The sequence below is a fragment of the Colletes gigas genome, unplaced genomic scaffold (genome assembly GCF_013123115.1).
Source record: "Colletes gigas isolate AHSC1104 unplaced genomic scaffold, ASM1312311v1 Colletes_gigas_Sc00007, whole genome shotgun sequence".
In the NCBI taxonomy this organism is placed as follows: Eukaryota; Metazoa; Arthropoda; class Insecta; order Hymenoptera; family Colletidae; genus Colletes; species Colletes gigas.
In genome coordinates this window covers 1,357,706-1,382,810 of record NW_025106636.1, presented here as the reverse complement: position 1 = coordinate 1,382,810, position 25,105 = coordinate 1,357,706, and the positions used below count along the sequence as shown (strand labels likewise).

The 25,105-nt window shown below is 42.1% G+C and overlaps 1 protein-coding gene across 1 annotated transcript in view; it reads left to right on the top strand.

The window, feature by feature from the left end:
* LOC122396113 (E3 ubiquitin-protein ligase Rnf220-like) overlaps positions 1 to 25,105 on the top strand; it is a 160,264-nt gene that overhangs the window by 132,319 nt on the left and 2,840 nt on the right. The window contains exons 6-9 of the mRNA XM_043394239.1: positions 22,359 to 22,630; positions 22,883 to 23,150; positions 23,390 to 23,847; positions 24,734 to 24,808. Of these exons, the coding sequence (XP_043250174.1) occupies positions 22,359 to 22,630; positions 22,883 to 23,150; positions 23,390 to 23,847; positions 24,734 to 24,808 (1,073 nt within the window). The remainder of the gene's footprint in view (positions 1 to 22,358; positions 22,631 to 22,882; positions 23,151 to 23,389; positions 23,848 to 24,733; positions 24,809 to 25,105) is intronic.

Here is a 25,105-nt window from a genome sequence, read left to right as displayed (position 1 = left end):
TAACGAATAACTCTTTCTTCCTGAACAAAACAATTATTTTTACTTGCGCTAATTTGTAGTATTTGAGCTCATTAATTTTGCAAATTGTCGCCAAGTTTTCGAAACGTATCGTCGTTGGTAAATCGAGTCCGGCCTTGTAATTAATCAATTCTTCACAAAGCTCATTCGATGTAATTACCGGAGGTGAAATTGTATCATGAACACCAAAATTTATCGTGTTTATGCGTGTGTTTGTGTTCTTCGGAAACGCGTACGCGTTCAAAGAGATAGCAAAATTGTTACGTGTTGATTTATTATTGACACGAATCGTAAATAGTATATTTATTAATGAGTTTTATATTGTTGTTCAAGGTATTTGTATGACATTTTTCTCAAATCGTAGCTTTCGGTTTATCCAAAATTCATTGTCAGTGTCGACGCTCATAAGGGAATTTTTTTCTCGAAAATGGTTAGGATTTCGAGGGTATCTATTAAACAAAAATGATTGTAGTTGATCCCTGCAACCTAGAATAATTTTTTCAGAACGATTTGAAAAATTTCAATTTTGTCGAAAAGTTTATTCACTTCTCGATTTTTTTTCTCGAAACTGGTTAGGATTTCGAGGGTATGTCTATTGACCAAAAATGATTCTAATTGATCCCTGCAACTGAAAATAATTTTTTCAGAACGATTTGAAATTTTTGAATTTTGTCGAAAAATGTCAGTACCTACTCGAATTTTTTTCTCGAAAGTGGGTAGGATTTCGAGGACATGTCTAATAACCAAAAATGATTCTAATTGGTCCCTGTAGCCGTGAATAATTTTTTCAGAACGATTTGAAAAATTTTAATTTTGTCGAAAAGTTTATTCACTTCTCGATTTTTTTTCTCGAAACTGGTTAGGATTTCGGGGGTACGTCTATTGACCAAAAATGATTCTAATTGATCCCTGCAACCGAAAATAATTTTGTAGTACAGTTATTCAGCGTTTGAGGTTCGGTCGTTCGTGGAACTTGTAAACTTTTACAATCCCGACACGTTTCCATTTACGAAATGCACTAAAGACAGATTGAAATCTATCTTCCTGCTGTTTTACGATAACGGAATTAAAACGTACGTGAGTCATGCAGGTTCGAGGACAGAATTTAGGGAGTCTGAGAAGAGCGTTTCACGTCGAAAAGGTAGGAAGCTAATTTGTGTAGGGGGGGAAAAGAAAAAAAAGGAGCAAAGCGACGGGATAGAAAGGATAGTCAGGAGCGAGAAAGAGGGAGGGAGTTATGGTATTTATGACGGAGACTTTATGTCCGTATCGACGCATTATGGGATCCATGATATCAAAGAAGCCGTCTTTACAACGATCAATATACCGTTTACAGCGCCTGAAATTTGACATCTATATAAGAGTTTTACAGTGTCGTTTCTCCTCTGGCAAATGCGAGTGGCTTAGCCACGAACAACCTTAGTTTTTAGCTTGAAAAAACCGTTTCAATCTGTTGTAATTTTACTGCAGCTTAGTTTTCGAAATTATAAAGAATTCCGTGACCAAGAAACTTAAAAATCTGCTTTTTAGTAAGGATCTTTTCTATCGTTGATACAATACATTTTTCAAACGTTCTACATTTGTATTTTACCCTAAAAGAATATTAGGTTGTACAGTTTATATTATTTTGTTTAAAAAAATAATAGCGTAGATTTAGAAAATGTCGACGGGAGACAATTAAACTATTTTAAATATCATATCGTAATATAGTAACATTTATAGTTACGAACGATTGTTTACAATGAAATTTTCCAAGCAGCATTGCCACAAAATTGATAAAGGTCGTGATTGGTAACAAAATAATTAGGTCCTGAAGAGGTTAACATAACCCTATTTTCTAGTCGTCCCCCCCTCTCTCAAAAATATTCCATTAAGGTGAACGAGCACGTTCGAGACGATAACAGGTTTTCGGTAACGCGTTGTATTTATGTTTCCGTATTAAAAGGCCGTGGAGAATGGGTGTACCCGGTAATTAATTGAAAAGTAGCGTGGACTCGGGCAGAGATGCATTAATAAAAGTCTCCTTTAACGTACCGGCACCTTTTGCAAGAGTCGGAGCGCGTTGGAACCGGTGGCTTTGTCGACAGGTGCGATGTCCGTAGGTGCCGGAACATAACACGGCAAACGGATATCCTCCTGCGCATACCTTTGCCCACTTTCCTCTTCTCCCGCTCTCTGTACATGCTATTCAGGCGTAACGGAGAGTTTAATTAATATTCGCACAGTGGGTTGGCCCGTTTGATTAGCCCTACGATGCGCGGCTTGATGGGCAGAGGCATGCATCCGCGTAGAACGCACATAGGCAGAAACCTGGCCTGGCCGGAGGTGGGCGAGTGTAAGAGTGACCGTGTTTCGACCGTCGAGCAGAGAAAGCCCGACAATACGCGGGGGCCCACGGCGAAAGAGAGAGAGAAAGGCAGACACATTCCGAGAGACTACGTATCAACTGTAATATCACAATCATAACCAGACCCCTCGTCAGTTCGTCCATCCGTCTGTCTGCCAAAACGTCCTCACGCTTCAGCGATATCAAAGAACTGACCGTCGTTCGTGACGTTTACGCTACGCCCACGGCGCGTCCTGTTTCTGGCTACCGTGTTTTATCCTCGCGGGGGACAAAACGCGAAATTCTTCCACGATTCAGCCACAGATCCACCGCGATATTTCTTACGAAAGCAACCGTGAACTTAACAAAATAAACGAACCCGAGTTCGACGAGAATTGGCAGGAAATCTGAACGGAGAGGCCCCTGAAAATGGCCCCCGCGTGATTAAATCCAATCGAGATGGTTCGATCCCAAGTTACAAATTATATTACAGGGAGTCGTTAAAACATGTTACTCTTGAAATTTGGAAAAAATGCGTCGAACATGTTAAAATTATTGAACGCAAATTTTGGCGATTGGACTATTATATTTGTTATAATTAATTTAAATTCTGACAATTTACCCTTTGCACGCCTTTGTTACCAGCTTCCAACGCTTTTAAGTGTTTTATTTGAAATTCACATTAACTAAAAAATTGGGCAATTTGAACAAACAGAGGACCAACCAGATTCAATTAACTTTATAAAATATCGAGTGGGACTCGATAAAGGAGCTCCAGAGATCAAAACTGACGTAGAATCACCATTCATCTACAAGTGCAAAGGGTTAAACCACAGAATCAAGATAGATTATTAATTAATATTCAGAATGAGTACTTTTTCTTCAAAAAGTTAACTTCTTTCCTACTTTTTAGGCTTTCCTACCATTACGTTTCAGCCCTGGTTGAAGTTGTTTATAGTTCCCGCCAAAAACCTAGGGACATTTCGTATGTCTCTAGATTTTGTATAATACGTTCGAAAAAGAAATTTTACATTTTGCCCTACATTTTACCCTATAGAAAACGAATCATGCAAAATGGCCATTCAAAATGGTTTTTCTCTAGTATAATCTAGGGAGATTTTTTCAGTCGAGTATATTATATTTTTTTTCTTTTCAAGGTGAATCCATATAGTCTTTTACAAAAAAGAATTTTCTTTGAAACGTAGGGAAAGTGTTTACGAGCGCGTGAAGCAGTATATGATCCAGTTTTGGATCCCCTATACGGTTTCCCCCGCCTTTGTTCCGCAACGTTGATAATACCCGAACGAGTCCGTTGTCTCGCGAACGGCCTAAATTCACGACAGTGGTCTTATCTTCTTACAGCGTGTACTTCTTCGCGCTGATAGCGTATCGATTTATCTCGCGAATACGCTTGATTTAAGTATTCGATAGCGTACGGGTTATCTTTTCGGTTACATTCGTTCTTGTACGAGCCACCCGGTATCAAATCACGCAAGATCCTCGATTTGCTCATAATTATATCAATATTTCAGCCTTTCAACTCGAAACGATTTTCAATCGAATGTTATACCTTTAGAAAAACGAATGAGTCATTAATTAAAAAGAATTAAAAAGAACGTCCCTAGCAGAGATATTATCAAAATAAAAGCAGCTTCCAATAGTCCTTGGTTATACTTTCTTTTATGGGGATAAAAAAAGTCCCTAGACGCAAGATACCTTACGTGTACGGTGACCATATCGTCCAAAGGAAAATAAAGGATGAATCTAGATTAAGTTAGCGTTAATAGTTTTCTCTAGATGGCGCTGTGTCTAGGGAATAACTCTAGGAATATGGCAAAATATCGTACAGTTTCCTAGATTTGAATCAAATTAAATCTGATTAGAATTATTTTAACGATATAAATGAGATTTCCTAATTCTACAGAGTTGCAATTCTCTCGTATCGTCACCGACTTGCATTTGATTGAAAAGTTATTAAATATATGCCAGTGGCTTATCGATAATATTTAATCGTTTCGCAGAAATAAATCGAGTCCCCGGCGCGAACATTCGCGTTGCAAATAACGCGTAATAAAATCGAACGTCCCGCGACGAGCGTAGAATCGGCGGAGAAGTTTTGGAAGTATAACGCGTAAAATACAATGGTCATTTAAATCCGAAAGAGTCGAGGGGGGCGGCGAGGGTAAAAGAGAAGAAAAGGAGCGATGGCGGCAGGCTGGATATGCGTGTTGCCCGATAGTATAATAACGCAGAAGTCTACTTCATAAAGAATGTTCTCTCAGCCGACAACCTCGTACGTCCTCTCCCGATTTAGTCTTTCTCTTTATCTTTATCTTCTTTATCCGGGCAAAGTGGCCACCTCGCGGCAAAAGGACAGCGGGTCAACCGGCAGAGAAAAAGATATGGAGGAGCTTCTGTGGATTTACATTGGCAAATGAACGACTCCTCTCGGGTCAGTAAATCCTTGGATTCCTCGTGTCGTCTCCTTCCTGCGTTTCTCTTTTCTCTTCTTCGCTGCCTCTCTTACGCCTCGCTGCCTTCGATTCCGTCCCCATAGAACACCAAATTCCCGATAATAATAATTTTTAAGCGCGAAGAGGAACCGATTAGTCCTTTACCGTTTCGCGATTCGAGGCTTCGTTGTCGAAAATCGAATTTCTAAAAAAAAATTATAAATTCTTAGCAATAACTGGCTTATAATTTTCAAAATTAGACGGATTCCCGCCTTCGAAGATGGCCGACCGTAGACGCGTAAGGAGAAACACTGTAAGCTAATGGTTTATTTAAAATATTATCCAGAAAATCTTGTATACGGATGAATGCCATCGTTGTCTGTCGAGGAATTCGATTCCAAGCCCACGATATTATCGTATGCTTCATTGTCGTCGATTCTAAGACTCGAAGCGCGTAGATTTAGAAAATGGCGACGGGAGACAGACGCCGTCGTCGCGCGTTAGAAGTTCGACGTGGTACATTCGGGAGGCTGTGTGTCGGTGCAATGAATATCGAAACGCGTTCACGGAATGACTTACGTTACACTCGCGAGCTCGACTTTGTACACGTACGGGCACGGATGTTGCGGCGAACACATCGAACATCGTAGTCGGAAACAACTCGTTCGCCAACGTGCCAATATTCATAAACACGTCCAGCAGCCGGCAATATCTTACTTAGTGGCTTCTATATAAGCATTCACGAGGATGGAAAGATGAAGGGAATATTTTTTTTCTTTTGTTAGCCTCTTTATCGAGCTCGCGCCATCTTGATGTCACGCCACGCGCGATTTCTCTTCTCGTTGCGTTCGTACACGCGTTTCAAAATCGTATTTCACCGTCTATTCTTCCGCCGAAACGTTACAGAGACTTTTTATTCAAACTGTAAATCTTTGGAAATGAAATTGATGTATCGTTGATAAAGAAAATACGAAACAGGCTAGAGAAATGATCGAACGATGGATGGAAATCCAAGCGTTTCGTTATCGTTTCTTTCGCCTGATCTTGTCTCTTAAGAAACTGTTAATTTCACTTGGATTTTCTTTTACCAAGCTATGGGATTCGACGACTGGTCGATTAAAAAGGTCGATTAAATGGGTGTTTGTTGAAGACTCCAATGTTCCCGCCCACTCTGTGGAACGAAGTATTGGGACGATCGGAGAACAATGGATCGTCACTGTAGTTCGGAAAACCTTAGCTAGGGCCTTTCGAAGATCCGCGATATCCGTGAATTTACGATACGCGAATCGCTATCGAGAAACAGAAACCTTCGAGGTTTACGATTTAATTGGGAGTTGGAATTTTCCTATTCGCCAATAGCAAGAATATAAATATCAGCAACAATGGCGCGGAAAAAGTTTCTAGTTTAAAAATAACGAAGTCACATTTACATTGTAAACAGTGAGTTTACCACGAACCTCTTCTTTCGCGTAAAATTCCAGAAAAGGGAACAATTATTTCATTTTTAATATCTCTTAAAATCGTTAAGCTCTTCAAGTTGTTACGATTTGCTCTGAGGATGTTTCTCCAAGTTCTTCAGGCATTAGATATGATTTCTAATCTCATAGGGCACTTTGGACGAAGCTAGAGGGTATTGCATCGATTAAAATAAAATCTTCTATTAATAATTGTGTGGATATATTCTCCATTGTGATACTAACTTCCGAGGATCTCTCCGTGGCCCTTTTAATTGTAAATATCCACTGTCTGCGAGTATTTTAATGAAAGGTTGGAGCAACTCGTGGAAGACGAGCAGTCTTTCGGTGCTACTGAATGAACCTTTTTCATTCCATCGACCCGTATCGTTCCTTACAACTGTTCCGTAACTGTTTTCATCGCCCTGATCCTCCGTTAGGTTTGCTCGTCGGGGAACACGACGGCGTAGACGTCGATTACCGTTCGATCGGGTATACGTAAGTTACGGGTGAGATCGACATCTGCAAGAACAGTCGAGCAGAAGCCGTTAAACCGCGAAGAGGGCCACTTATATAAAGCGAAGCGATGATATATAAGGGATTTGTCTCCGTGGCAGCGTCATACGTCATGTCGCAAATATTAACTCTGATACAGGCCATTCATTCACTTAATTACAAACAGCCATGATTTAAGAGATGCCGTGCGGCAGGGGGTCCAAGCACCGACCACGTTTCAGTAGGTGTCCAAGGTGTAGCTGATACTGTGTAGCTTTCTTTACGATCCCTCATTTACACAACAGGACCCGGAGCCACTTCGCCGAACTTATTCTCTCTCACTCTCTCTCTCTCTCTCTTTCACTCTTAGCTCATTCTGACCTCGAAGCTGGAAAGCGCACCGATTTACCTCGTTCTTCGTTCCCCCCGGGGGCCAAAGAATATTAAAAAATTGATATTGCAGTGGTTGGATCGACACAGAGTCGGACTTCACTCGCGAATGGCGAATAAAAGTCTCAGATCGCGGACTAGTTTCACCCCGTTGCTTCCATCTTCTTGGCGATGCACACTGTGGCCATTAAAACTTGTGTTTTCATGGAAAATTAATATATTCCTGGTAATAAATAATGATTTATGCAAAACTCGCGATCATTGGTTCACTTATGCTCCTTACTGTATATGTATATCTATAAATATATGTTTCGATTCGGGTGTCCAAGGTTGCGTCGAATGGCGTAATCTAACACACGGAAACATCGTCGACGAGAAGCGGAAGAATTAAAGCATATTAGCTTCCACACAGGTGCACGTATGGTCCCGCGTGTGTGTGTGTGTGTGTGTGTGTGTGTGTACATCTACTTTAAAGAGGAACGGGGAAACTGAGTCGGACGGTATCGCCCCTCGTTCGCCCGAGGTGATTCGCTCACGAGATTGCGGATCGTCGAAATGAATTTATCGCTTGTGAATTTGCGTAAACCCCGCAGTAACAAGAAAACAGGGGAAAAAAAAAGTTCTTCGTTCGAGGGAATCTCCGAAATTACTTCGATATCGACGATAACATTATGGCTCGATAATTTTCAAGATAATCTATTTTACATCCCTTTTCAATTTTCTATGTTTCGGGGCTCCAAATACGTGATTTCATTTTTGTTTATACGGGGACGCTGTAGCGACATTATGCCTGTTAAATATTTAATTTACAACGCGTTCGAATAATTTTAAACTCATCGTACCGATTTTCACACATTTTATATGATTATTTAATATTTAACGTGCACGATTCGAAGCTGCGATCGAAGGCCTTTTTACCAGTTCTGAATAAACTGACCCAAATTTTTTAGCGACTTTTTAACGAAATCTCGGTCAAGAAATTGATATTCTTGATCTTGGCCCCCAGAATCTCCCATTAAAATTTTGTCCAGGGGGCCCCGAACACCCCTGTGGCATAACAAAAATTATTCAAAATGTTGAGTTCTATGAGGCATTTGAAAATGAGGAGTCCTCTGTTCTAAATAATTACTCGTTAAACACATGTCGGAATCCATTAAAAAAGTTTTTATTTTCAAATTGAATGTTTCTTTACGCTGTGTTAATAAAGTTATATCGATTCTAATCGATATTTAAATTCAATCGATGCGAAGAATGGCGATGACGTTTGGATGTGGTCTTTGAAGGTAGTCGAGTCGATTGTCTGGTTACCATAATGTTTAAAAAAAGAAAAGAATAGAATCAAAAGGGCTTCCAGGCTGAAAGGACGCGCGTGAAAATTGAAAAAAACAGAATTCCTGCAAAGGACTCATCGGTCAACGTTGTACATTCTCTCGTGTTGTTAAAGTGTTTGATAGTTAACAATTATTAGTTTATTTGGTTCAAAGATTTAAGAAAGAAAAGAAATGCATAGAATAACGAGACAGAGGCTTGGTCGTCCTAGAAAAATTACCAATGAAAGAGATAATTGCTATCGATTCTCATCGAGTTAGGTCACCCCGTGGAAAACGGAATGCGACATAGTTCGATTTACAAGGTACATGGATACACGGATCGCGTTCGCGCTAAAAGTCAGAAAGATAGAGGACAAGGCGGTGAAGAAGGAAGGACGAATAGGAGAAAGGAATGTCTATATGAAAGGACGAACAGTTAGAGGGATGCGTGGGCGGTGACGCGTGATCCTGCACATCGGGCAAAGGAAAGATTACCATCCGCCCGCTTTTTCCCAAAACTTGCGTGCCCTCTTCTCTTTGTCGCTCGTTCCCCTTGGCTCTAGCCAGTCGCGATCCAAGAAAACTCTTTGATATTAAGCGTGCGCGAAAATCCCGAAGGGTCCGCAAATCGGAAGACACGCGCGGATACAGAGCGGTTCAACGAGCAAGGAAAACAGTGGACGTCCGGAAGAGCAAGCAGATCCGCTTCAAAACGTGCTCCCTTCACAAACACTGGATCCATCGATGATCTTTCTCGGAAGCTTTCGATGGTAAAAGCTGTCGCTTCTTCAATTTTTTAATTTTTTGGGACTGTCTTCCCATTAAGGGGCCTTTCTACCTTGTGGGATTTTAAAAATCGAATTTTTCTTTGCATTGTCCTTTAGTATGTAGTCTCGAAAATATATCTACCAAATATTAAATTGAAATTTTGAAAATTAACGAAGGTATAGTCTGCTGAGATGTACCACGTGCAGGTATATACAATAACTGGACATACAACTTTAAGTTGTCTTTCTACTTTGTGGGATTTAAAAAATCGAATTTTTGTTGCATTGTCTTTTAGTATGTAGTCTCGAAAATATATATACCGAATATTAAATTGAAATTTTGAAAATTAACGAAGTTATAGTCTGCTGAGATGTACCACGCGCAGGGATATATGTATAATTGGATGTAAAACTTTAAGTTGTCTTTCTACTTTGTAGGATTTAAAAAATCGAATTTTTCTTTGCATTGTCTTTTGGTATGTAGTCTCGAAAATATATCTACCAAATATTAAATTGAAATTTTGAAAATTAAGGAAGTTATAGCCAGCTGAAATGTACCACGCGCAGCGTTAAAGCTGTTTTTCTCGAAACTAGATTTTTCGCCACTGCGTATGCGATAACAGAAAAACTGATCAAGATATCGACAGGAAATTTATACAGTATCTTTGGAACTGGTCTCCCTATAGCATGAACTAGGATAATCGCGATATCTGCGATACTTTTTCTTTTATTAACAAAAAGGCAGCCGAATATCAAATTTTTAACAGTAATAGTATCGTTTGGTCCGAAGATTGACTAGTCACGCTATTGACATAATTCTGAAGCTTTTGCAATGGAACGTAAAGCCAGAAGAAAATAACAAATGGCCGAACCGTGGATAATTTTTGCGATTAACGGTATAAATACGTTGCTTTGTTATAAAGTCGTACGTGAATCGTAAAGTCTCGATCGACGCTCGTGTCTACGGTAGGTGGACGTTTTTTGATCAGCGACGAGGCACGGCTCGGGGTTGTAAAAGCGAATTAGGAGACCCTCTTCTCGCGGAATATGTCTCGTTCTCGTACGCGTCAAATTTCCACGGGGCACATCGCTCGAAACTGAGCAGAACGCGTCTTTACGACGGATGGTAAATTCGTAAAAAATGAAGAAGCAACGCGAGGTAACAAGATGGGACCGATACGTCGAGGGGAGACAGTCGAAATTACAGCAAAGTAGACAGGAAAATTGGGGCGCGTAGATAAAACATTTATTGTTTGGAGCAGCGGTTCTTAACAGCTACTTTCCAGTCGAATCAATGATTTTTAATCGTCGAACAGTGCACGATAGAATCAAACTGTAGACGTTCGATTGTAAATAGTTAAGAAGAAAAAAAGAAGGTAAAAGTATCGAAAATATTATCAGGTGTTTGTTCGAGGCTGTAACGATAGGCATAAATAGTGCAGGGAGGGTGAGCTTTCTAGGACAACCCTCGATCTAACTCCGAAGGCTTTCCAGCCGTCTCATAAAGTACGACCTAGGAGATACGGAAAATTCGGTATGCATGAAAGGGCGTATGTCCTTAGACGAGACCCTTTCAGGAAGTCTGCACTTATAGTAGCTCGAGTATGCAGAGGAATCACAGCCCCCCTTGAACCCTTATATCCTTAACTGCCGAACTTACAACCTTTAAGCGTGGCAGGATCGCGAGCATCCTGCAGGCTGTAACCGATACGATGATGGCACAAAGATCGAATTAGAAAACCCCGTTTATGTTGTAATTAAATCCATTTCCAATTGATTTTTCTTTCAAATATTGCAATTCAAATTCAAGGTTTCGCGCCATATCGATCACCCTTGCATTTCGAGGTTAGAAACTTGGACGATATTGAAATATACTCCGTTCTGTTTCAAATAATAATCGGGGAAGGTTAAGTCATCGTTTTTCCATATTTCTATTTCTATTTTTCTATTTTAAACATTAACTCTCTTAATTTGTAACTTCCGTGAAAGTTACCTTTACGAATGAATTTCGAATTTCTATTATAATAATATTCTGCAAAAGTGAAACGTTGATTTTGGACCATTGTAAGCTATATAACCTAAAATTTGTTTTCTTGTTGAAATTCATAAATTCCATTCGAACTTATTTCCCTGAACTTTTCACTATATTCTCAATTTGAGAATTCATTTTTCTAGCATCATAATGGTAAATCCTGTGACCCATATATGGGTCACGTGGCAGTCAAGGTGTTAACAGAGAAAGATGAGTCTCTGAGAAAAAATTCTTTTATTTTTTTCTTTTTTAAATCTAAAATAATTTAAATTTGAAATTTGACGTTACTTCTAGAAGAGTATCGTCGACAATCTTTCGCAGACGCGTTCGATCGATAGATATTGCTCTCGTTAATACGAAGCGGCTTAATAACCACGTTATTAATGTAAATAATCCCGTACGTTATGCATTTTTCATGAGAATTAGTATCTATATTGTTCTGTCCGATCAATGGCGCGCATTAAGATAATTAAGCGGCCGATTAAGATCGGAGGCGTTCGCGTGGCAGGTGTGATTTCGTTCCTGTAACGCGAAAGGGTGGAAGTAATTATCGACTTGGTACGATCACTACTTTTGCGCCTTATTGGTTCCCGCCAAAGCGAACAAAAAGGTATTTTGATATTTCACTGACACGGGTAACATCACTGGGCCCGGGCCCCCGTTTTCTTCGGTGCTTGTTCCGTTCCCTCGCATGTTACTTCGCCTCGTAATGATATACATTAATTGTTATTGGTACGATTTATATCCATCCACAGACTTATGATTTAACGATGCAAATTTCGAGACGCGGTATGAAAAATAAAAGAAACGGTCCGGGTACGGGGGCAACGAAATAAAATAAATATATACAAGGCTACGTGGAAGAGCGTAATATTTGCAACATGCAACGTCAGGGAACAAATACTTTATATATAAAATCTAAAAAGAAATAGGTAAATGGTTAAAAAAATTACTAAACTGTTCTCGAGAATATAAAGCGTTGATAAATTTTATATAATTATATTACAAGGAACTATTCGCCCAGTAATTTCGAGAAGAATAAAATACAAAGATGGAGATGATATTTGTAATAATTTCGAATATCGTGAATATAATTTCGGTAAAGAGACGCCTACAGCGATTGTACGGTCCAGAAGGGGGGTAGAACGTGCGCCAACCGCAAAGGGTGAAGTCCCTGTAATTTCCCCCCGCACTGAATCATATTTCAATTTTATCAAAATTCGTGACGTCGAGTGGAAAAAGTGATCGAGTCGACGTGAAATGACCCATCAATGAAAGAGTGATTCGCGAGGGTAAGAGATGGTTGATCGTGGATACGTGTCCAGGTGCGGTGCCCCCGACCCATCGAGATGCCAACAGTTGCGGATAAATGCCTGAGGAAATTGGTAATGGTGACGCTGTGCGGCTCGAAACCGCCGACAACCCTTTCTGGTCGAGTAAGAACCAACGATACGTTTCCCCGCACGTACCACCGACTTAAACTTCGCCACTCCGATCCGTACAAACAACAAAACTAATATATATTTTTCTAATACAGTCTGTTATTATTGCAACCATTAGTTTCAAAATTTTTCATATTTTTAACATACTTCGAACAGTCGCAGTTAATGTAATGATTATTTTTTAGGGTTGGTTCTATTCTGCATTAATTATCCGTTAATTATCCAGAGATAAATTCGACTGAATCGAAGTGTTAAATATCGTTTATGCTCGGAGAGCTGTTTGTCGAGAAACCTGTCGATTCCACTCTGCGCCTTATTTATTAATTAATACTGTGGCGGCCAAGGCGCCACATACGCCTTAGCCGTTCGAAGCCGCTACAATGTATGGTTGCACACGAGACGATGGTTGCACACGAGACGATGGTTGCACACGAGACGATGGTTGCACACGAGACGACCAGAGCCGCGTGAGCCGAAAAGCCGTTGTCGTCGTCTCTGACCGTCTTTTGTTTTTGAAGGCCTCTTGGTACGGTGGCGATGATCGTACCAGAGAGTCGAGCGTAACCCGCACCACGAGTCACGTCGTTGTACGACAGCAACAATAAAATTGTGCGGAACGGAACAGAGCGGAGTCATTATCTTCCCGATCCCACATTGGTGACCCCGACGTGATCTCGCCGCGCAAGTAAAGTTTTTTAAAGAAAATTTGGACATTTTTCGTATACGGACAATATTAGTTAGGGTAGAGAAATAAGTGTATAGTGTTAAGGACATAAGAAAAGGACACGGTCTGACAAATAGTAAGCGCGGTGTGTGTGTGCGGTGAAACTATTTTTTTTTTGTGACCAAGACTGGTAAAATGACTGACCCTAACGTTAACGCAGGGACATCCGTGGGTGTGCCGTTGGCAGTTGATCGCGTCGCTGTACGGATACCCGAGTTTTGTCCGGGAGACCCGGAGATGTGGTTTTCAATGGTAGAGAGAAGTTTTGAGGTATCCAATGTAACGTCGGAGACCACGAAATTCGGGTACATTCTCGGCGCGTTAGGTGCGCGACACGCCGCGGAAGTAAGAGACATTATCATGAATCCCCCGGCCGCGGATCCGTACACGACGCTAAAAAATGAGTTCATTCGCCGGCTTAGTGCGTCGCAGGAACAGAAAACGCGACGGTTATTGGAACACGAGGAAATCGGGGACAGAAAACCGTCCCAATTTCTTCGTCACCTGCGCGGATTGGCCGGTACGGCTTTTTCGGACGGTGTATTGCGGACGCTTTGGATGGGCCGGCTACCTGCTAATATGCAGGTGATTTTATCCACGCAGCGGGACACCCCGCTGGATAAGGTAGCAGAGTTGGCAGACGCTGTCGCGGATACGATGACACCGCGGGTACACGTCACGGAGGCCGCGATTACGAGCGTATCTTCATCCTGCCAAATACCCCCGCCGGGCCCGAGCATCGAGGCCATGTTAAACATTAAGATGTCACAATTGGCTCTTTCCTTGAGGCAGGAAATTTCTGCCATCCGTGAATCCTTGGTGGACCAGGGGCAATCTTCCCGTCGCAGGTGGACCCACCGAAATCATCCAAACTCGCGCTACCGCAGACGATCTCTATCGCGATCGCGAGAGCGGCCCGCGGGAGGACAAATGGACCATCAAGGGAAATGCTGGTACCATTGGCGGCTCGGTCCGGTCGCGCAGAGGTGCGTTGCACCGTGCAATTGGAACGCCACGGATCAGGGAAACGACCTGGGGAGTCGTTGATGGCGGCCAGCGACACAAATCCAGCATCACGCCGCCTCTTCATCTTAGACAACAGCTCGAAGACGGAATTTTTAGTGGATACCGGGGCCGATTTGTGCGTTTTTTCCGCGCCGCCTGCTAGGCGGATTGCGAGAAAGATCGGAGTACCAGCTGGCGGCGGCGAATGGGAGTGTAATTAACACCTACGGGACAGTGTCGTTAAACCTGCACCTCGGCCTACGACGGGATTTCGTGTGGCGATTCGTGGTTGCGGATGTTACAAAACCCATAATCGGGGTAGACTTTCTCGATCACTTCGATCTTATGGTGGACATCCGCAATCGTCGCCTCGTCGATCGGACCACGTCGTTAACGGTCCGCGGAACACGAGCCGAGGATGAAACGCCGTCGGTGAAGACAGTAGCAGGGACTACCGTTTACCACCAGCTCCTGATGCAGATGCCGGAACTTACACGGCCTAGCGGCACCCCGATGAGGACTACGCACCAAACGGTGCATTACATCGAGACAACCCCTGGAGCACCCGTTTCCAGCAAGCCGCGGCGGCTTGCACCGGACCGGCTCAGGGCTGCCCAGAAGGAGTTCGACGCGATGGTGAAGATGGGCATCGCTTGTCCTTCGAAGAGCGCGTGGTCAGCACCCCTTCATATGGTTCCGAAGAAGGGCGAAGAAGCTTGGAGGCCTTGCGGTGACTATAGAGCGTTAAACGCACGGACAATTCCCGACCGATACCCCGTGCGTCACATTGAGGATTTTGCGCAACAACTGAGTGGCAAAAAGGTATTTTCCACAATAGATCTCGTCCGAGCTTATAATCAGATTCCGGTTGCGTCGGAAGACGTCGGAAAAACGGCCATTACAACGCCGTTCGGGCTTTTTGAATTCCCGTACATGTCGTTCGGGTTACGAAATGCCGCGCAAACATTTCAGCGCTTTATCGACGAAATTTTACGCGGTTTCGATTTTTGTTACGCGTATATAGACGACATTTTGGTCGCCTCAGAATCCCAAGCCGATCACCTGCGCCATTTAGAATTATTATTTAAACGATTAAAAGATTATGGCATTGTTGTTAATCCGAATAAATGCACGTTCGGACAGGAAGAAGTTAAATTTCTAGGCTATCGGGTAAATGAAAGCGGCACTCAACCTTTGCCCGGCAAGGTACAAGCCATAAAGTCATTTCCCCTTCCGAAAAACGCGAAGGATTTGAGGCAGTACTTGGGAATGCTTAATTTTTACCGCCGTTTTATCCCAGATGCCGCTCGCTTTCAAGCACCCTTGAACGACCTTTTAGCCGGCAATTTAAAGGGCAAGACCCCGATAGCCTGGACTTCGGAAGCGCGTCAGGCTTTCGAAAATACCAAAAATAGTTTAGCAAACGCAACCCTGCTTTCTCATCCTGCGGTCAACGCTCCATTGTCGGTTACCTGCGATGCTTCTGATTACACCGTAGGAGCTGTTTTACATCAGTGCGTCGGCAACGAACGACAACCATTAGCATTCTTTTCTAAGAAATTAGGATCTGCCGAAAAGAAGTATTCAGCTTACGACCGGGAACTACTTTCTATCTATTTAGCAATAAAACATTTCAAACATATGCTCGAAGGCAGACATTTCACGATTTTTACAGACCATAAACCCATAACTTTCGCTTTCAAACAGAAATTAGATAAATGCTCTCCTCGACAATTCCGATACCTAGATTACATTGCGCAATTCTCTACAGATATTCAACATATTTCCGGTAAAGACAACGTCGTTGCCGATGCACTGTCCAGAGTGGAAACGGTTAACCACTCGATTAATTTCGAAGAATTGGCAAAATCGCAAGCCCAGGATGAGGAGTTGCAGCGGTTGTTGAATAGCGAATCTAGCCTGCAATTACGCAAAGTCTCGTTGCCTGGCACGTCTTCCGAAATTTTTTGCGATATTTCGACTAAGAATGTAAGACCTTATGTCACCCCTCCTTTCCGACGCGCAGTTTTTAATATGTTACATGTATTATCACATCCAGGTATTAACGCGACGATCAAGCTCATAACGCAACGTTATGTTTGGCCGTCGATTAAAAGAGATGTTCGCACGTGGACACGTTGCTGTATACCGTGCCAAAGATCAAAAATTTCCCGTCATGTGACTGCACCATTGGCTACATTTGTTAAACCTTCTGCGCGATTCGAACACATTCATTTAGACATAGTAATTTTACCGGTGTCCGAAGGTTTCAGGTATTGTCTGACCTGTGTAGACAGATATACGCGGTGGCCGGAAGCCTTCCCCATGGTCGATCAGGAGGCCCAAACCGTAGCTCGAACCTTTTATGACGGTTGGGTAGCGCGGTTTGGTGCTCCCGTACGGATTACCACCGATCAGGGTAGGCAGTTCGAATCCAAATTATTTTTTGCGCTGAACAATTTAATTGGATCCACACGCCTTCGCACAACGGCGTATCACCCAGCGGCCAATGGGATGGTAGAGCGTTTTCACCGACAGCTCAAGTCGGCTATAAGGTGCCACGGATCCGACAGGTGGACAGAAATACTTCCGACGGTTCTACTCGGTATTCGTTCCGCCTGGAAAGAAGACCTCGGCGCTACCTCAGCGGAATTAGTTTATGGCGAGCCATTAAGATTACCGGGAGAGTTCTTGTCTTCGCATTCAGCGGAAGGCACAGAAAATGCTTCCGATTTTACTAATAGACTACGCAACCATTTTTCTAAATTGAGTCCCTCTAATGCATCACGCCATTCCGTTAATCGTACATTCGTTTTCAAAGATCTTAGCAGTTCAACACATGTTTTCATCCGAACAGATTCAGCCAAAACTATTTTACAACCCGCTTATGAAGGTCCATACGCCGTAGTGCGCCGAGGCGAAAAAACATTTACAATAAACATTAGAGGTAAGGAAATAAATATATCAATTGAAAGGCTAAAGCCTGCTTATATGCTAGCAGAAAACAGACCGGATCCCGTGAGCATAGAAAATCAGCCGGTCACACAAACAAACGTACCTGACAATGCGCCGGTTATACAGCAACGTGTTACGCGTTCAGGTAGACGCGTACGTTTTCCCGAGCGATTTCAAATTACGCGGTAGTACTTAAGGCTTGCGCATTATTATAATAAGTATCATATACCATTTATTTTTTTCCATCACTTTTATGTACTTTCATGTATTTTTAGGTATTACGTATTATATATTAAACTCCATGTAAATTCCTTTTTTTTTCAACTCTGTTCAAATACTGTAATGTAAATCTTAGTTAGGATAACGTATTTTATATAATAGAGTAAATGGTAGTGGTAATGTAGTCGGTCAATTTTTCGTAATTGTGCCAATTACTGGCAGGGGGGTAGTGTGGCGGCCAAGGCGCCACATACGCCTTAGCCGTTCGAAGCCGCTACAATGTATGGTTGCACACGAGACGATGGTTGCACACGAGACGATGGTTGCACACGAGACGATGGTTGCACACGAGACGACCAGAGCCGCGTGAGCCGAAAAGCCGTTGTCGTCGTCTCTGACCGTCTTTTGTTTTTGAAGGCCTCTTGGTACGGTGGCGATGATCGTACCAGAGAGTCGAGCGTAACCCGCACCACGAGTCACGTCGTTGTACGACAGCAACAATAAAATTGTGCGGAACGGAACAGAGCGGAGTCATTATCTTCCCGATCCCACAATACAATACAGAGATAAATTCTACCGAATCATAGTTTTAAATGTAGTTCGTGTTTGTACAAACCTGTCGACTCCAGTCTGTGCCTTAATTATCAATTAATTCCCAACAGAGATGTAAATTCGACCGAATAATAGTTTTACATTTAGTTCGTGTTTGAAGAACTGTTTGTGCAAACATAAATTCAATTAAATCATAGTTTTGAGTATAGTTCGTGTTTGATGAACTGTTTGTACAAACCTGTCGATTCTACTTTGCACCTTAATTATCAACAGAGTAAATTATACAGAGTAAATTCTAGTAAATTATAATTTTAAATGTAGTTCATGTTTGATGAACTGTTTGTCGATTCTACTCTCCATCTAAATTATCAATTAATTATCAACGGAGACATAAATTCGAGTAAATTATATAATTCTAAATGTAGTTCGTGTTTGAAGAGCTGTTTGTACAAACCTGTTGGTTCTATTTTCCATCTAAATTATCAGTTAATTTCCAAAAAAGACATGAATTCGACTGAACCGTAGTTTGAAATGTAGTTCGTGTTCGAAGAGCTGTTTGTGCAAACCTGTTGGTTCTACTCTGCGCCTTAATTATCAATTAATTAGTAACGGATACACAAGTTCGGCTACTCTCGTTTTCGTTTCAACGCGAAATAGAAGTTGAAGTTTCTTGCGTGGAAGCAAACCGAAGGAAAGGGCGCCGTATGGCAAGCGATGGGGAATGAGAGAAACGCAGTTATTTAATTAAAACCGGATTATACGTGATAGGTAGGGGGCTATCCTACATCTATAACCACCAACCTGGCACCGTCGATATATACTAATTGTACTATTCGGATTAAACGGCCGTAAATACTGGCCGAGGTTTCGACTAATTACCTGCGGCTTATATTTCAATAATGCACGAAACGGACTTCTTTCTTCAATGTTTTTTCATAAACACGTCGTTTAACATTCTATGGGGGGCCTAGAATGTTTGTTACAGCGTCCGCGTGATCGAAGGTGTTCAATTATTATTTGGAATTCGATGAACGCGCAACGGTGACGGAAGCACGTTCGATTTTATTGCGTGTAACACAAACGAGAGTGGTAGAATTACCCTTTAAAATAAGCTGAATCCCATTTTTGGGGGGGGGGTGAGGGGTGGCAGCATAACGTTGGGTGTAGCAATGGCGACCGAAACGCTTCTAGTGTGCTTGGGGGATCTGCATAATGAAAAGTTTGAATCGAACGCGATTCGAAGCTTAGAAACTTTCGTATTTGTTGGAAACATCGAACGGAAGATCTTGAATTCGTTCACTCGCTGAAAAAACACTTTGGTATTGCGGTGAGATCACAGGGTGGTTCCTCTAATTGTACATCTCCCCTCTTGCACCCGCTCCGGGCAGGAATCACTGCTCACCCCTTTCGCCCTTCCGCGGTCATGTTCTCTATTAAATCAGAGGCATTCGGATGACGACCGATGCGCCAGGAATCTAAATTCGCGACCCTCGAAAACACCGCTTTCTAATTACGACCAAATGTCTCGCTGTTTCTTCCAGTCGAAATTTTTACACGACGTTTGGTTCGAATATGTGAACGTGAATTGCTACTGTTCAAAAACAATGACACGAAACATAGTAATTTTTAGAAATGAACGATAATCACTTTGTTCCCCCTTTCGTTCCTCTTCTTTTATTTGCAACCCCCCAAACCGTGAAACGGCGATGCTTCCGTTAATTATATCAGCAGATGGAACTCCTTAAACGCAAATCATATCTTTTTAACCGTCTCCAGGGTTTGAATGGTAATGCCGATAAGGTTATACAACCGGTGGACCAAGTTTTTACGTCGCGAAAAGTGGTTTCCTAATTTCGTAGATTACGAAAACAGTTTGGAGCGCATTTTAATGGGAATCGCCATTTTGGAGTCGCCCGGAAGAAGTTGCACAATTTCAAAGCGCCGTCCACGATTTCGCCAGTTCGTAATACAAATAAACTGCGAAAGGTTCAGTTTGCAGGCCTTTCGAAAGATCGTAAGTCAGTTAGACGCGAAGAGATCTTGCTTTAGAATGGTATACACAGTGTACTCCCGCTTTTGGCCTCGTCTATTCGGAGATTACCACGACCGGAGTATTCTCGTGTCGGTAAAACGTATCGAACAGTACATACTTCTCTCCTATTTGGTACTGGCTAGCCTTCGTCGTCCCCCGGAAACGGCTTTATCGTTTTCTCCCCGTTGGTTCCATCTCCTCTTTGTCGGCGGCTCAACCTTCCATTCCTCTTTTTTCCCCTTTCAATTAAATACGCTCGCAAATTTATGTCCGCGCCGCGCCGAACTCCGCACTCGATATTCCGTTTTCCTTCCTTTATTGAAACAGACACCTTCTGCTTCCCTTATAGGTATCGCGGAATGGGGCTTCGATTGGAAATAATCGCGATGCAAAATACCAGCGAAACGCGTCTCCCTCCTTCGTTTCATAATTCGACGACAATCTCGTATTCGATTATTGCTCCAACCCCCACCCCCCGATCGGGCTACGGGGATATTTCGACGAAAGTGTACACGTTCTACACTTCTCAAGGCATAAACCGTACAAATGACCACGAGATTCTTATAAATTATTTTTTAGTCCCATTTTCATCGCGAAGTTTAATTATTTTTTAAATATCAGACGTTCCCTGAACCGATAAACACTCGTCCTTTTCCTACTGAATTACGAAATTATTAAAAATATTTACTCGTATTTTTTCATAATCATAAACCGTACAAATAATCACGAGATTCTTATAAATTATTTTTTATTCCCATTTTCGAAGTTTAATATTTTTTAAATATCAGACGTTCCCTGAACCGATAAATAATTCGTTCGTTTCCTCCTGAATCACGAAATTATTAAAAAAGTGTACTTTTTTTAGTAATTATAAATTTTTAAATTCATTTTGCATTATCGAGCGAATAATTTTTCGACGCGCTCGATCTCGAGTTGAAGTTACAATTTCGAGCGCAATTTAAAAACTGATCTGGCATTTGCATTAATAAAAATTCATTTAAAGCACTCGAGGTGCCGTTGCGTTCGAACGTTTCGATGTTTCGGTATTTATTATTATCTTCGGATCCCCGATGCGTCAATTTTTATCGATACGCGTATTCAACGCGTGCACGCGTACATTATAAACACGTTTATAGTCGAAATTTACGTTAACGCGAGACGGGACCGTAACAGGTGCAACTGCTCGACAAAGTTTATTTCGCTTCAGGTTCCGGAATTTTTTTTGTAAATATTTTTCGGATCTCCCCGATCTCACGAATGTTTCTTTTAAAAACAAACGTACATGTATAGAATAAATCTATAAGGATCGAGACGAAATACACAGGATGTTGTAAAAAAGTATTCTCGAAGGTTATTTAGAAATTTGTTTACGCCGTAAAACATTAGTCAACCTACAAAAAAAATAATAAAACTATATATCGACAATCTTATAATTTATTAATTTTATATATCCATGTAACACTGAAACGAGTACAAATTTAAAGTACTTGAATTTATATTTTATAAACCAAATACCTAATATATATAATATATAATTTATAAACCAACCTACAAAAAAAAAACTATACATCGACAATCAGTTTCCAATTTAAAATTTAAATTGTACACGGTACAAATATTCGATACAAATCTCCTACAATATTAAATCAACAAGATTTTAGAAAGAATTCTTTAGAAAGCCTTTACTGATGAGTCCACTAGCAGGACCTGTTTTAGGAAGCCTTTACTGATGAGTTCACTAAGCAGGGCTTGCTATAGAAAGCTAGCCTTTACTAATGAGTCCACTAAGCAGGGCTTGCTATAGAAAACTAGCCTTTAGTGATGAGTCCACTAGCAGGGTCTGCTAGAAAGCCTTTTACGGATGAGTCCACTAGCCAGGGCCTGCTAGAAAGCCTTTACTAATGAGTCCACTAGCAGGACCTGCTTTAGAAAGCCTTTACTGATGAGTCCACTAGCAGGACCTGTTTTAGGAAGCCTTCACTGATGAGTTCACTAAGCAGGGCTTGCTATAGAAAGCTAGCCTTTACTAATGAGTCCACTAAGCAGGGCTTGCTAGAAAGCCTTTTACTGATGAGTCTACTAGCTCCTACGAATTTTCTGGGGATCCTAACTGCAGCAAAGCAACGCCACAAAAGTGACCCGATTCCTCGAGCAGTACTAAATGGCGTTGTTACTCTGTTGCAGGTAAAAAGAAGTTCCCCTCGGATCCATCCTGTTGTCCAGCATGCGGAGTCACCGTGAGACCACAAGAACTGGAGCAACACTTTGCCCAGGAGCTCGACCGTCTCTACAAGATATCCTCCTCGTCTTCGCGGGCACGAGCATCGAGGTCGAATCTGGGCCCAGGGCATCCGCAGGATCATCCCCATGGACCGATGCTCCATGCTCCGTCGGCCGTCGACGGGACGCCTCATGGAAGATGGGAGACGTACAAAAGGATCAAAGCTAATAGGCAGGTAAATAGATACACGTACATATATCACCGTTTAGAATTACTTGGACGGTTACACACGATCCTGTGAATAATTCTAAACACGAAACACAAGGAACAACCAATCACAGTGACATTTCTATACATGTTGCAGAGATGATTAAGTGTTTACTAGGGCAACTTCCCCTATAAAAAATAAAATAACTAAACTTTATTGTAAGGAAACGCTTAGGAGCGAAATGTGGGTTCTCAAATCAATTGTTTGTTTGTCCTGCAGGCCAGAATTCGCGTGAAAAATCGAAAAAGAAAAGCGGACGAGCCCGCGTGTCCAGTTTGCAGCGAGAAACTGTCCGGTTCGACCGAGGAATTGAACCAACACGTCGAAAGGTGTTTGGCCAAGCACAATAATGGGAATCCTGCTGGACAGAATAACGTGGACGAGGAGGAGGTCGACGTGGAGGGCGACGCTGAAACTTTCGAGGAGTACGAATGGGCTGGGCAGAGAAGAGTTCGGGCCACGTCGATGCTCGTTGGAGGATTCTCTGGTACGCGTCGTCGAACACTTCCTTACTATTATTGTTAATGTTTTATATATCAAAAAGGGAATTATGCCCCCTAAATTCGGGACTCGTACAAAAATTGCAGAGAAAAGAGATGGGGGGTCTTGCGTATACATCGCACTGGGTGTGCAAAATCTAAATTTTAACAGAATATTATATTATATTTATGCTATCTTGAGGAATGATAAAATTACTAAATTTTAACTCTTTGGTTCCGTTCACAGCTGCAGGTTTGGCGACGTCTTCGAGCAACCGTGGGTCGACAGGTGGAAACGGGGGAGCGAATCAGCAGGAGGACGAGGACGTGGACCTGGTGGTGGACGGGGATGATGCCGCGGAGTTCGGGCCAGCTCAGTATTCCGAGGCAGACGTGATCGCGCCCCGTATGGAGGGCACACCGAGGGAGCAAAAGGAAAGAGACGCACTCCGGGAAGCCGTGATCTCGCCGAACACGCCGAACGCGGCGCACACGCCTCAGACGCCGGAGCAGATGGGTCAAGGGTTGGTCGAGGTGAAGCCAGAACCGGGAACGACCACTCCTCTGGGACAGAACGAGCAAGAAACCGTCTCCTCCTCGCCGAGAAGGGACGGTGACAACCCGGTAATCGAGGCTCTCAGAGGAAGAATCCGAGAACTCGAGACGGAAATGCGCTGTCAACCGTTCAAGTGTCTCATCTGCATGGTGAGTTTTTCAAACGCCCTGACAAATTTCACCGCGGAATCCTTATCACGGTGTTCCGTTCGCTTAGCATTTTATTCCAGGGTGGTCCTTGGCTACAGGGATCAACCATTTTGTTTTTAGTCTTCTTTTTACGCACCCCCATGGATCGTGACACTCGATAACCCTGGGAAAAATTTTAATGGGAGATTCTAGAGGCCAAAATAAGTTGAAAATCCAGAATACTAATTTGTTGATGGAGGCTTCGTTAATAAGTTATTAACGTTTAAAGTTCCACCCTTACTGCATTTCTTGCTAGAAAGGGGGCAGGATTTCGGGGGTAGGTCCATACACCAAAAATTATTGTAATTGACCCCCGCGACTAAAAATAATTTTTCCAGAACGATTTGAAATTTTTTTTCCCGTCGTAAAATTTCACACGTTCTCGAATTTTTTTCTCGAAAATGCGTAGGATTTCGGGGGTATGTCTATTCACCAAAAATGATTGTAATTGACCACCGCAGCTAAAAATAATTTTTCCAGAACGATTTGAAATTTCTTTTTTCGCCGGAAAATTTAGGCACCCTACCCCCTTTAATAATTTTATTTGACGCCCTACAGAAAAGTTGTCTTATACTTTTTTGAAGGTACTCATGGGCTGTGATTCGGAAAAAAGTATCATTGAAATATATTCGCTATTGTGGGAGTTATGGCTGTTTGAAAATTGGACCATTTTTATGGGGTTTTTCCATACTCGTTGCTTCTTTCGCCACTCCACTCGACGCAAGGGCCTTCAGGCCCATACTTTGCACTTCCACCAAAGTTTTTTCGCGATTAGTAAATTCCTTTTCATTTCGAAGCCGATCGAATTATTTTGACGATTCAAGTTTTGATTCGTATCTGTTCTCAGGAACAATACAAGAAACCTGTAACTTCTGTCTGCTGCTGGCATGTGCATTGCGAACAATGCTGGCTACACACACTGGTGAGTTACAAACGTCGTAATTTTTTAATAATATACGTCTAAAACGGTCTGAAAGTATCGAAAGTCGGTCGAAAGTATTATTCTGGTTAAAAGAAAAAATCGTTGGGACGTCCATCATTTGCTTAACTCTTTGCGGCACAGGATCGCAGATGATAAAATAGAAATTATATCTTTATTAATAAAGGTGTCACGTAATGTAAATACATTAAAAAAGATTGTCCCAATAAACCTCTTCCGCTTGCAACGATCTATGAACCTGTATTGAATTCGTAACATTTGTTGAAAATATTACCAACT